General features: G+C 58.5%; 1 protein-coding gene across 1 annotated transcript; it reads left to right on the top strand.

Annotated features, from left to right (window-relative positions):
• The first annotated feature begins 590 nt into the window (after positions 1-590).
• On the top strand, positions 591-6,979 carry LOC148053522 (uncharacterized). The gene is made up of 4 exons (XM_087776411.1): positions 591-706; positions 1,059-1,116; positions 3,029-3,080; positions 6,465-6,979. Exons 1-4 carry the CDS (start codon positions 591-593, stop codon positions 6,977-6,979), a joined length of 741 nt encoding a protein of 246 aa, XP_087632537.1.
• The last annotated feature ends 7,160 nt before the right edge of the window (positions 6,980-14,139 follow it).

The following is a 14,139-nucleotide window of genomic DNA, read 5'->3' as shown; positions in this document are numbered from 1 at the left end:
AATTAATTTTGTTCTAAAGGCAAAAGCACCACCAGGCTGTTGCCTGTCTTCACGTCAAGCTGGGGGGGTCCTGGCCATGGAGCTGCCGGAGTGTGGGGTCCCCGAACCCCGGCACGGCTCCGGCGGCTGGGATGCCACGCTGGGAAGGCTGAGTCACAGCCGGCAGAGCGGGCTCAGCCTGTTGGGCGTTTCGGTTTGCCGGGCTCTCGTCTCAGAAGCCGGGCTTGCCAGGGGAGCTCAGTTCACCCCAAGTCACCCGCTGCCGGGATGAGGATGGGGCACCCCCTGCCCAGACCCTGCCGGCGAGCGGGGCCGTGGGTGCCAGCACCGTGCATTTGTGCGGCACACGGAGCTTTCCTGCACCCGCAATCGCCCCGAAATCCTCTGCCCCCTGGGAAGGGAGAGCGGGGTGGGATGATGCTGGGCATCCCAGTGGGATGAAGGGATGGGAAGAATCCCTGGAAAAATTTCTCCTGATATTAGGGAGAATGGGAACACCCCCTAACCAGCCCCGTGCACCCCGTTATTACCCCAGTCGCCTGACTCCGGGCTTTTCTCTCCCCCAGCTCTGCCTCCCCGCCGGGGGCTCGATGGCTCTGGTGCTGGCAGAGGGCTCGGTGGCCCCGGCTGCCGCGGTGGCCTGGGGCTTGGCCACCACCGGCCTCTTGCTGCTGCTCCTGCTCCTCCTCTGCTCCTTCTTCCATAGGTACAGTCCCTTGGAGGGGCAAAAAAGGGGGGGATTTGGCTTCTTCCCGAGGGTTTGCCATGGATATCGTGGGCTCCAGGGAAATGCCATGGATGGGGAGGGGGGTCCCCATCCATGCCGGTGCGGGATGGGGAGCAGGGACATCCACACCGGAGGACGCTCTGGGTGCAACCACCCCGCGCGGGGTCGAGCGGAGAGGGGCCGAGCACTGGGGAAGGGGACGTGGCGGGCAATAACCAAAAAAACAGCAGCGAGGGGAGGGGACGGGGGGGGCCTGTGTCACCTCTGAGCCCACCCTGACCCCACGGGGATGGGACGCGGCTTGGCTGACCTCTCCCTTCTCCTTCCGCAGGGCGAACCGGCGGTTTTCCACCCAGAAAATGAAAGAAACCCCAGGGCTCGTCCGAGGGGTCAGTCCCCCCGGGGGTCCCCGCTTTCCTCGGGTGGCCACTAATGGCTACTGGTCCCGGCTGGAGGGCGAGGCGGTGGGACGGGGGCTGAGGGGACAGTGGCCCCCCGGTCCCCACGCGTCCCGCGGGCTTTGACAGCCCTCCAGCGTCAGCAGGGGGAACAGCCCGAATTCACCCCAAATGGCTAAAGCGACCCCCAAAAAGTGTCAGGGAAGGGGGAGGGCGGGGGAATGGGGATGGGGACAGGGGGACGGGGACGGCGGGTGGCCCTGGCCATGGTGGGAGCCCATGGGTGCCCCACCACGGGGTCTGCAGGGGCTGAGCAGAGGGGACGTGGGTGACCTGTGGGGCCAGTGGGGACCAGTGGGGGCCATTTGGAACCAGTCAGGGCGGGCAAAGGGCAGCTGCCCCCCCCCCCGCCATGTTCACACACTGACACCCCCCCCCCCCAAAATCCTGGGTCCCCCTGAGCACCCTGACACCCCCCCCGCCGGCACCAGGGCTGGGGGGGGCCCCCGGGGGCAGGGGGGGGCCCAAGGCCTGGGGGGGATGCACAAGTCCGGGGGGGGATGTATGCATGCCATAGGGGAATGCACGAGTCCCAGGGGGGATGCACGAGTGCCGGGAGGGGATCTCGGGGGTGCATGGATGCTTGGGGAATATATAAGTGCCAGGAGAGGATGCAAAAGTGCTGGGGGGGGATGCACAAATGCTGGGGGGATGCACCAGTCCCAGGAGGCATGCACAAGTGTTAGGCAGAATGCACAAGTGCCTGGGGGGGATGGAGAAGTACTGGGGGGGGCAAGAGTGCCCAAGGGGGATGCACAAGTGCTGGAAGGGATGCACAAGTGCTGGGGAGGGGATGCATGAGTGCTGGAGGGGGATGCAAGAGTGCTGGGGGGGATGCATGAGTGCTGGGGGGGATGCAAGAGTGCTGGGGGGATGCACGAGTGCTGGGAGGGGATGCATGAGTGCTGGGGGGATGCATGAGTGCTGGGGGGGATGCATGAGTGCTGGAAGGGATGCACAAGTGCTGGGGAGGGGATGCATGAGTGCTGGGGGGGATGCATGAGTGCTCGGGGGGTGCATGAGTGCTGGGGGGATGCAAAAGTGCTGGAAGGGATGCATGAGTGCTGGGGAGGGGATGCATGAGTGCTGGGGGGGTGCATGAGTGCTGGGGGGGGATGCAAAAGTGCTGGAAGGGATGCATGAGTGCTGGGGAGGGCACGCATGAGTGCTGGGGGGGATGCACAGCTGCCCAGGGGAGATGCACAAGTGCCTGGGGAGGATGCACGAGTGCCTGGGGGGATACACAAATGCCAAGGGGGGATACATGAGTGCTGGGGAGGATGCATAAGTCGGAGGGGGACGCGCACAAGTGCTCAGGGGGGCTACACGAGTGCCGGGTGAATGCACGAGTGCCAGGAGGGGATGCACAAGTGCTGGGGGGATGCACGAGTGCCCAAGGGTGATGCAGAAGTGCCGCGGGGGGGGGGGTGCACAAGTGCCCGGGGGGGATGAACAAGTGCTCAGGGGGGATGCACAAGTGCTGGGTGAATGCATGAATGCCAGGAGGGGATGCACAGGTGCTGGCGAGGTGGGATGCACAAGTACTGGGGGGGTGCACGAGTCCCAGGGGGGATGCACAAGTGCCAGGGGATGCACAACTGCCCAAGGGGATGCACAAGTGCCCAGGGGGATGCACAAGTGCTGGGAGTGGGAATGCACAGGTGCTGGGAGCATGCACAAGTGCTGGGAGGATGCCCAAGTGCCAGGGGGATGCACGAGTGCCCGGGGGGATGCATGATTTCCAGGGAGTATACAGGGGTGTCCGGAAGGATGCACGTCTACTGGGGTGGATGCACGAGTGCCACGGGGTTGATACGCGAGTGTCCACTTGTTTCCACTGCAGTTGAAGCTGGCAAGGCTGAGCTCCAGCGACGGGGGAGCAGCACCGCTGCGAGGTAGGTCACGGGACGGGGACGGTGGCTGTGTCCCTCTGCCATCGCTGGCCCCGCTGCTGCGGGTGCTCCCAGGGGATGGGGGTGCTGGACCCTCCCCGGCTCCCGCTGCAGGCGTGGGGTGCAGCAGGATGGGGACCCCCCCCACACTGGGATGCTGGCCATGTCTCGGGGAAGGGCCACGCCGGTGTAACGGAGCCAGGCACCGCGGTCCGAAGGTCCCTGGGGATCAGCCGCGCTCCGCTGACCCAGCCCGGTTAATGATTTGCCGGGCCAGTGAACTTGGAGGAGCTCAGGGGCTCGGCGGGACTTTGAGCCGGCCCTTGGCCAGACGGATGGGGCTGCACCCCTGCACCCCCAGGCCCGGGTCGCGGCAGCCAAGTGGGGGAAATTAGTGAAGCTCGTTAGCGGCAAGCGGCCGCTCTCGGTTCCCTGGCACAGAGGAGAGGACGAGGATGCCCCATGGCCACGGTGAAGTGGCTCAGGTACGCAGGAGGCCACACGGGCTGGCGGCTGCATCCAAAATCTGCTCCTAAAATTCCCAGTTACAGCAAAACATCCCAGTAAAACCTGCCACAAGTCCCAGTTCCTCCAGCAGGACCGTGTCAGCTGTTTTAAAATACCCCCTGGCCCGCTCTGCACCGGCAGAAGGGGAATTGCCTGGGGAAAGCTTTAAAAAAAAGATGGTTTAATGCTCCAAACCCTCCGGCCGGATTAAGCGTTCAGCCCGTTTGCTTCTCCGTGCGGCCGGGACCAAGTTCCCTCCCGTTCACGCCAGGAACGCTTTATCCGTCATTGCTGGATAACGAGGATGATTAAACCCCATGTATTCATTTCCCCTTTTCGCCACGCTGCGGCTGAGCTTCGAGATGCTCGAGGGAAATTCCTGCTCCTCTTTGCGCTGCGATGGGGGGGCTCCTGAGGATTTTATGGGGGGCCCCACCAGCCTGCCCCCCCCCCCGCACCCCATTCCTGGGGCTCCCCTGGCTGCAGCCCCCCCTCCCCGGCGAGGCACCCCTCGCCCTCTCCTGCTTTACTGCAGCGGGATGGGGAAGGGACCCCCCGAACGCGGAGCCTTGGCCCCTTGGGGTGCAGCAGGCGGGATGCTGGGGTGCACCGGGGTGTTCTTGCTAAGGTGCTGACATCGGGGGTCTCACAGCAGGGGGTCACGGGGTGGTCACACTGGGTGCTCACGTTGGGGTGCATCAGCTGGGGTGCTCACATTGGGGTGTGTTGGCTGGGGTGCTCACATCGAGGTGCTTGTGGTGGGGTGCCCATGTTTGAATGCTCGTGTTGGGGTGCTTATGGTGGGGTGCTCACATTGAGGTGCTCAAGTTGGGGTGCTTATGTTGGGGTGCCCACGTTGGATGCCTGCATTGGGGCGCTCACATTGGGGTGCTCGGGTTGGGATGTTCACTTTGGGATGCTCATGCTGGGGTGCTCACATTGAGGTGCTTTGTGTTGGGGTGCTCATGTTGGGGTGCCCATGTTGGATGCCTGCATTGGGGCGCTCACATTGGGGTGCTCAGGTTGGGATGCTCATGCTGGGGTGCTCACAGCGGGATGCTTGTGTTGGGGTGCTCACGTTGGGGTGCCCATGTTTGGATGCTCATGTTGGGGTGCTTATGGCGGGGTGCCCATATTGAGATGCTCATGTTGGGGTGCCCATGTTGGATGCTTGCTTTGGGGCATTCACATTGGGGTGCTCAGGTTGGGATGTTGACTTTGGGATGCTCATGCTGGGGTGCTCACATCGAGGTGCTTGTTTTGGGGTGCTCATGTTGGGGTGCCCACATTTGGATGCTCATGTTGGGGTGCTTATGGCGGGGTGCCCATGTTGGGGTGCTTGCATTGGCGTGCTCAGGTTGGGATGCTTGCACTGGGGTGCTCATGTTGGGGTGCCCAGGTTGGGGCACTCAGGTTGGGATGTTGACTTTGGGATGCTCGTGCTGGGGTGCTCATATTGGGGTGTTCATGTTGGGGTGCTCACATTGGGCTGCTCATGCTGGGGTGCTCATCTTGGGGTGCTCACACTGGGATGCTCACACTGGGATGCTGAGTGCTCATGCTGGGGTGCTCATATGGGGCTGCTCATGCTGGGGTGCTCATGTTGGGGTGCTCATGTTGGGGTGCTTGTGCTGGGGTGCTCACATTGGAAGCGCTCGTGCTGGGATGCTCACGCTGGGATGCTAACAGAGCACTCATGTTGGGGTGCTCACATTGGGCTGCTCATGCTGGGGTGCTCATGTTGGGGTGCTAACAGAGTGTTCAAGTTGGGGTGCTCACATTGGGGATGCTCATGTTGGGGTGCTCATGCTTAACGATTCTATGGTTCTATGATTCTACATTGGGGCTGCTCACATTGGGGTGCTTGTGCTGAGGTGCTCACGCTGGAGGTGCTCATGCTGGGATGTTCATGTTGGAATGCTGACAGGGTGCTCATGTTGGGGTGCTCATGCTGGAAGGATCATGTTGGGGTGCTTACACTGGGGTGCTCATGCTGGGGTGCTCACATTGGGGTGTTCATGTTGGGATGCTCACGTTGGGATGCTCATGCTGGGGTGCTCATGTTGGGGTGCTCATGCTGGGGTGCTCACATTGGGGTGTTCATGTTGGGATGCTCACGTTGGGATGCTCATGCTGGGGTGCTCATGTTGGGGTGCTCATGCTGGGGTGCTCATGTTGGGGTGCTCATGCTGGGGTGCTCACATTGGGCTGCTCATGGGGCAGGAGCTGCTTTCTGCCAGGACGGAGGTGGAGGGCGGTGAGGAGGCCGTGCTGGCCCTGGGGGCTCTGGCCTGGATCCGACCCTGCCACCTCCTGCACCAGCCAGCAGCCCACACCTCCACCTCTGTGCTGCAGGCACGCACCCCTCACCCCGGCTGGCGGGGAGCACCCAGGGTCCTGCACCCAAATCCCACGGGACCACCATATCCCTGCATTCTTAAAGCAGGAGGGGAAACACCCAGTTATGCAGCTTTCCCAGAGCCTCCTTCGCCTTTGCTGCGAACAAACCGGCTGGGCGTCCTGCTCTGCCAGCTCCCCGTGTTGACAGATCCTGCACGCACAGCAGAGCCTCCTTCTTAAATAAATATTTGACCGAAGGCATGAGCCACCGCACGGGAAGGTGGGCAGCAGCTCCCGACGCCGCGCTGGCCCCGCGGCACGGAGCACGGACCCTGCCGGCAACCTGGGGATGCTCGCCGTTTTTTTCTTTGGTTTTTATTATCTTTCTTGCTAAAAGTGGAGAGCGGGGACAAAAGTGGAACCCTTTAATGCCATTTACTCAGTGCTACTTCACCCTTGCGTCAGCCAGGGATGCCTCGCAGTGGGGCGGTGCTGGGGGGACCCTCCCCGGCTCAGCGTCCCTCTTCTCCCTCCCTGCAGGCACCCCCTCTCCCGGTGAGCCTCGGCAGCAGGCGGACAGCCCCGCGGTGCCGCAGCACCCGGATAACCCCGCTGCGGGGGACCCCGGGCTGCACGTGCCGGGCGGGACACCCCATTCCCACGCACTCCCTGGACCAGCCCTGAGGACCCCTGAGTTTCTACGGCACCGGGAGCTGCCGGTTTTGCCTGGAGATGCCGGCACACCCGCGGCAGACTCTGTGCCGGACGCCGAGGGATCCATCTACGAAAGCATCCGGTACAAATCTGGGATGCTGAAAAAGTCATGGGATGCTGGCAGCGTCCCGGGGGACTCCCCATCCCTGCCTGCCAGGGACGAGCCGAGCATCCCCGTCATCGCCCAGGAGGAGCTGGGCGGCAAGGGGAGCCCCAGCCCCGTGTACGCCCAGGTCTGCAAGCCGCCCCGGGCACCGCAGCCCCAGCAGCCCGCTGTCCCCTCCGAACCCCAAGAAGAAATACCTCCATCGCTGCTGGAAAAGCGCTTCGATGTGGCATAGGATGCCACGGAGATGTTTTAGAGCTGCCTCAAGCCCTGCTGGTTTATGCAAGCTTGATGGAGGGTTTTCCTGGCTGCAGGCAGGCCGCTGCGGGCAGGCACGGGCAGCGCTCCCTAAAATTAAGTGTAGGTGGCCCAGGTTATCCCCCAGCATCCAGCACCCGAGTGTCCCTCTGGGACGTCCCCATCGCTGGGGGGCCTGTGGGGAGCAGGCGGCGGGGTGACCCCCGCACAGGGTTGGCCGAAGAAAAATGGCCAAAGGAAAAAACGTGTGATTATTTTGTGGAGAAGCTCCAAAAAAAAAAAAAAATCCAAAAATTACTTCCATGTAGCATCCAGCTCGGATCCCCTGGAAAAAATCACCTGTAGCATGGTCTTGCTTCCTGGAAGCAAGAGGTTATGGATGGGAGCTATGTAAATAGTCCTTAATTGCTATTTTAATAATTTTTAATGAGTGTGCTGCACCCTGCTTCATCCCGAGGCGGTTTGGATGGGCTCTGCCGGGGGGACGAGCATCCCGCGGCCGGGGCTCAGGCAGGGTGGGGACAGCAGCCGTGTTTTGCTGGCTCCTAGGTGTGGGCTGCCCTGATAGAGCGGTGGGACTCGGCTTATCTCCCCCTGAAAAGGCCGGCAGGGCCCTGGGAAGGCCTGGAGGGCAGAGTGTAATGGGAGCAGCGGTTACGTGGGGTGACTGAGATAACGCTGTTGTGCCTGCTCCCGGGATGTCCCTGTACCTCTGCTACGGCTGCAACCACCCACCAGCCCCAGGCACGGCATGGCCCCATCTCCCCCTCTTCTCCTCTTCCCATCACCCCCGCTTTGCCAGCAGATTCTCATCCCAAAGCGAGGAGAGCTGAGGAGACCCCTTGTCTCCATCCCGCCACCGGGGCAGGAGGGTCTGGCTGCTCCCATCTCCCAGCTCTCCATCCCAGCAGTCGTCCGTCCTCTCCTTCCTCCTTCTCTCACCACCTCAACCTCCTGGGCTACAACCCCAAGCGCTCCTCCTCCTCCCCTTTTAGCTCCCAAGCTCTGCCCCCCGGCAAAACACCGAGCGTATTCCCCCAGGACGTGGCATCGTGCCCCCAGACCCGCCTCGCCAGGCTTTGCTGCTCCCCTCCCGACGTGCCGCAGGCCACAGCGGAGAAGCCGGGGAGGAGACCTTGTCACTATGCGGTGACTTTATTGGGGCTGAGTCAGAGAGAATAAAAAAAAAAAGGATTTCACTTTAAAGGGAAAAAAAACACCCCAAAAAAAAAAAAATAGCCTGCGATGTTATTCCTGGCTCAGGAGCCGGGGACGTTTCTATTTTCATTTGTTGCTAGTTGGAAGTGTGCTGCTGCAAGCGGTGGGATGAGTCATCTCGGCACAGCCCCGGCACGCCGGGTCCGGCACGGCTCTGCCGGCGCGGCTGCGGTTGCTGAGGCGAGGTTTGGGTGGCTGGGAGCCACGGGGAGTTAGAGGTTTCTGCTCGCCCGGGTCTCGGCCCTGCCCCGCAGACCCACCGCCCCCTGCAAGCACCGGCTGTTGTTGATGGAAGGAGGTGCTGCCACCGGGGGCTACAGATAACTGACCCCCCTGTGCTGGGGGCTGGCGGGGTCTATATGCTCACCTGCCTTCCTATACACTCACCTGCCTCCCTATACACTCAGCCGCCCTCCTACACACTCACTTCCCTTCCTATGTGCTCATCTGCCTTCTTAGACATTCACCTCACCTCCTATACACTCACCTGCCTTCCTATACATGCATTCTCTTTCCTATATACTCATCTACCTTCCTGTATGTTCATCTACCTTCCAATATGCTCACCTGCCTTCCTATATGCCCATCCACCTTCCTATACACTCACCTGCCTTCCTATACAATCACCCGCCTTCCTATATACTCACCTGCTTTCCTACATGCCCATCTGCCTTCCTATATGCTCACCTGCTTTCCTATATGCCCACCTGCCTTCCTACACACTCATCTCCCTTCCTATATGTTCACCTGCCTTTCTATATGCTCATCTGCCTTCCTGTACATGCATTCACCTTCCTATATACTCATCCACCTTCCTATAGGCTCATCTGCCTTCCTATACACTCACCTGCCTTCCTATACAGTCCTCTGCCTCCCTATCCATAGGTGCTGTTGGTAGCATCCCCCCGAGCTGGAGCAGCGTCCGCAGGCAAGCGGCGGGGCAGGATCGTGGCTGTGTAACGCTCCACACCGTCTGCAACCCTATATAGAAACATTAAAAATTGAGATTAAAGGGAAAAACAGCGTCTTCCCCAGCAGGATTCTCTTCTTACGGCTTTGCCGTCACCTGCAGCGCCCACCCCGCTCCTCCGCCGCGGGGACCAAGGTCCCCAGCTGCATCCCGGCGCTGCCACAGAGGAGAGCGCGTGGGGGCTGGAATTGCCTGAAACGCCCCTAAAGGAGATGAGGTCTGGTGCTGCCGGTGAAAATCCGTGGAAAGCACCTTTTGAATAAGCAGCAAAAAACCCAACGGGGGGCCGAGGGGATGCGTCAAGGCCCCTGGCTGCTGCCCCAACATCAGGTCGGGTCTGACTCCAAACCCCTCGCACCTACATCGCAGCAAGCAATTTTAGCGGCGTAAAGGAAAACACCAAATTTTTGGGAGGGTGATGTGCGAAGACTTGAAAAGACTGAAGATTTTCTTGGTTTGAGCCTGGCTGGCCCCGGCTATCTCAGGAGGGGTGTGTTGGCACGCTCCCTGTCCCTTAATAACCATTAACCCATCGGTTGATTCGCGCTAGGATGGAGATTTAACGCCAACAACATCTTTACGGGTGTTGTAAAAATAAGGGTTAGAGCATTTGCAAGCTCGCCCATCAGTCGGAAGGGTAAATCTTTTATGGAAGAGGATTCCCTTCATCCAGTTCTGCCAGAAGTATTTAGGTTTAGATTTAATACATCTTAAAGAGGTGACTCTCTGGCCATTGTTGGAGTTGCCCTTGAAGCCCCAGAGAAGGGGGTGGTGATGTTCCTGGTCTGTAGTTGAACAGGGACGGGAAATAATTCAGGACTTTCCTTCTCCACTGGAAAAGGCGGCCAACCTTCTCTCTCCAGCCAACCAAAGCATCTTCCATAAAAAAAGCGTAAAAAATGAATCATTTAAGTGAAAAACAAGCAGAAGGAGATCAAGCCGGCCAACTCCCGCATCCTCTCCTATCGTCTTTCTGTATCCCAAAATTCCCAGACTAGGGTGAAGCTGCTTCCCATTCCACCTTCAGCGGCTGGAGCACGTTGACGTGTGCTGCAAGACGGGTACAAGAAGATGGAGGTCAGAGAAGGCGGTGAGATGCTGCAGGGGGTTGGTGACCCACTGGCACACCCGGGGCTCGGAGGGAAGACCCTGCAGATGCAAAAAGGCGTTCATCTTCTGAAATATTCACAATATTTTACAAAAATCAGATCTCCTTCTTTCCTAAAGGTCCCAGGACTGGGAGCACCCTACGGAGATCTTCCATCTGAGCCTTTGCTGACATCCCCCATGAAGGGTCCTGAAGCCTTCAGCAACCTGCAGGTCGGTCACTTGGCGAGCCAGAAGCGACGTCTTCGTATTTAAGAGCCCTTGGGGGACTTTTCTTCATCTGTCTGTCCCGTGAGTTTCTGGAGCCCTGCAAACCTTTAGCGCCCGGAGCATCCTGCAGCAAGGAGTCTCGCAGCTCCGCAGGGGACTGAGATGAAAGGCTCCGCGTGGGTTTGGACCTGTGGCAAACCAGTTTCACTCATTATCCCATCTAGTAAAGGAAAATTCACGGTCTCCGAGCCACTCACCATCTTACAGACCCCTGTCACACTCCTTGGTCTCCTTCCTCCTCACCAGCGACACAGTCTGTGCAGATCCCTGTTTCCCCCTCATATCAGAGCTGATACAGCTTTTTCTTGTAGAGGAGTTCCTCCACACCTCTCATCATCTTCATCACATTCTCCAAACAAGACAACTTGCCCCCAAACTGCCACGCTGCGCTGCCCAGAGATGCCGTGGAGAGGCTCCAGCTTGCACCCAGTGGTCTGATCCATGGTGAAGAGCCAGGCTCCTTAGGGTGAGTGCCCTGGCTTTTTTCCTAGGAACTCTGTATCTCACCGGCTTGAACCCACTCGGCTTCCAAAATAAACCAAGCTCAGATGCAAGACAGAGCCCATGCCCGGTACGCTTGGCTGAGTATAGACCTGGAGATTGCTGAAACCGTGTGGACTGCAAGGCAAGAGCAGGGCTGGGAGTGAAAGCAAAGAGTTAAAAATGAGCGAGCCAAAGGAAAGGGAAAAAAAAAATAAAAGCAAACAGGCCAGAGTTTAAAAAAAAAAAAAAGTAGAAGGCAGCAAAGAGCAGAAAAGGAAACCTCGTGAGCGTCTCTTCCCCTCTTGGCTTCTCCCGGCTCAGACGGCGAAGAGGAGCGGAGGCTGGAGCCCGCGGGTCTGCTCCCGCAGCCGGGCTTGTCTCCCGGAGAGGTCCCTGTGACTCCAGCACCGAGCAAACCTCTGCCCTGGCATCCGCGTGTTTCCTAAACACCCTTAAGAGGCGTACGCACTCCAAAAAAGCTGGTTATTGCTGGGTTTGAACATTTCCACGAAAACCAGGAGCTGCGGTGAGCAGCTAAAAGCAACATTTCCTCCGGCGAAACACGGCTGGGGCGCTTACACCGCCCGGCAGCCCACGATTTGGAAATGCGGGTTTTGGGATGAGGTCTTTAATGCAAGAGCGGGCTCTGCTTCCCCGTGGGCGTCCCAGCAGCCGGGAGCCAAGCGGCTTTGCTCCCTTCCCCCTTCCCGGCTCCATCGGCAGCTTGTTGCGACGAGCCGGCGCTGGCTGCCGCGCTCTTGGCAGCGAGGGAGAGAGGAGCCTTGCCCAGGTTTGGCTGGGTGAGTTCCCCGGGTCGCACACGGCGGATTTGGGATAACATATACTAATTATGTTGTCCGTTTGTAATTTGGGGAATGAGGAGGTGCCGCGGCGGTGCGGGCACACCAGTACAGGGTGCGGGCACAGCCAACACGCGGCACCTGGGGGATGAAGGATAACCACGCACAGTCCCGTTATCACATCAGAAAATAATTATATGGTTACAGAAAACTGGAAGGAAAGAGAAGGGGGAGCCCAGGGGTCCCTGGATGATTTTTAAGGTGATTCCTCCCCAAACGAGCTTTTGCCGATGGGGCTCGGTCGGTGACCTGCAAGAGGGGAGTCCCCTGGCCAGAGCAGGTGCTGGCTTTGGGGGTTTTGCTTTTATGTGGCCCATCCTGTGCCCGTCAAATGCTGTTTTTTCAGACTATCAGGGAGCGCTCGCGTCACATTTCCAAAGTTTCCTACTTGCGTTAGAATAAGAAAGCAATTTTTTTAACATGGGAGTGGGGTGTCTCTGTGGGCCTTAGTCACACAGTGCCTGAAAAAAGCACCCTAACATTGATTTTTCAGCTAACAGTGACGCATAATGCAAAAAAAAAGATCATTTTGCCCCATTTTTGCCCCCCCTAAGACTTTGTTGCATCAAGTAGGGGCTGAGGGCCAACAGCTGGAAGCAAGAGAGAGGCAGTGGAGGCAATCGGGAGATTTGCAACCCGGCCAAGGGCTCTCCAAACCTCTGCCAGCGCCCGCCTCTCCTCCTTCCACAGCCCCCCTCCGAAAAGCAGGGGGAGAAGAGGAGCAGGCCTGGGGTGCCGGCGGCGCTGTTCACAGCCCAGCGTGAGCACGGGCTTCGTTACTGATGTTTACATCGTTCTTTCCTGTTTCCTTTTTTGTATCACAATTGGAAATCGCGAGCGTGGCCAGGCTGCTGTTGAACGCTCCTCGCAGCTGTGCCACGAAGCATAAACAGCCGGGGAGCCCTTTATTGCGCTATATATGGACAAGGAGTCGAACTCTCTCTTTAATTTTGAAATGAAACCCCCCCAAAAAAGTACACGCTTTCTTTTTAACATGTGCTTACTCCTTGCAGTTTGTTTCATCTGAGATAGCTCCGCTGAAAAGCATTCCCTACAAACAAAAAGCAGAAGTGCGGCACAGCGTGAGTAGCCAGGGCACCGGTTTCTGCCTTGTGCATGAAATGTTGCAGGCTGTTTTGCTTGTAACGTGGAAAAGAGCCCAGAGGGCGTTTGGAAGGAAGCAAAACTGCAAACGGCTGAATTGCATAACCAGGAATCACGGCCGCGTATCACCATCTTCCTTGCAACTTAGAAATGAGACAGCAGCGGCCGAGAGCTGCAGGACGTGCGTAGGTCAAAGCTTCCTCTGTGGATGCTGACGTGACGAATCCCACCACCTCCGCGGAGCTTTCCTGGGTCCCCCTGCTCGTGCAAGACGCTGCGAATAACCGCGTTGCAGAAAGCTTTCCCGACGTCACGTTTCGCTTCGCCATACGCGGCTTTGCGGATAATCTTTTCAAGCACCTCCCAGTGTCCTGCTTGGTGTCCGGTATGCTTCCGCATGGGAGAATTGGCAAAATTGCATTAAAAGGGCGTTAGGATCAGACCACCAGCTTTTGCGTCAGTGACTGGAACAGGCGCGTTGCAATAACCGGCTCGCTGAAAAAATAAAAAGAAAAAAAGCTGGGATTATTGCACTTAAAAACAATAAGCACATAAATTATTCTTTGCGGATACCTACTTCCCTTCTCCCCAGACAAGCCCCTGACCGCACAACGTTTACCGTGGCAGCTCTGAATCAGGCGAGGGTTTGTAGCTGCTTGTAAATCTGGGAGGCTTTTCCCCCTCCAGCTGGTCGTGAGCCTGGGAAGGTCACCTAATCTGCTCCCAACCAGAGGCTGCAGAGGCAGACGCTCCAGCCCACCGACCTCCTGCTCACCAGGGCGTGCAAGAACTTCATCTCCTCCCGACAGCCCAACTCAAGCTTTTCCTATACACTGGAAGAAATTACGCTCTGCAAACCAGAGATGAGCAAGGCAGGTGCCCTCAATCCTGGCAGTCAGTTGCCTGCAGGAGACGATGCTCGGCCACGGCTTCCTCTCGCAGTTCTCAGCTCACCAGAAGTCTCTGCGGGGAGATGAACCGTTTTGCGCGGTTGCCACGAAAGCCCTCCTGCCCCGCGAGAAGTGGTTTTGCAAGCCTTGCTTCAAGAAGGTAATTAATCACTCGCGGCGTGTGAAGCAAGCAAAAAGTCCCGTTGAGACATGATTAATTTCAAATTGATGGAAT

This window comes from Nipponia nippon, unplaced genomic scaffold (genome assembly GCF_047370975.1).
Source record: "Nipponia nippon isolate SJK-2023a ecotype South Korea unplaced genomic scaffold, ASM4737097v1 scaffold_4, whole genome shotgun sequence".
NCBI classification, from domain to species: Eukaryota; Metazoa; Chordata; class Aves; order Pelecaniformes; family Threskiornithidae; genus Nipponia; species Nipponia nippon.
Note: the sequence above shows the minus strand (reverse complement) of the source record. Positions and strands in the feature narration are given on the sequence as shown.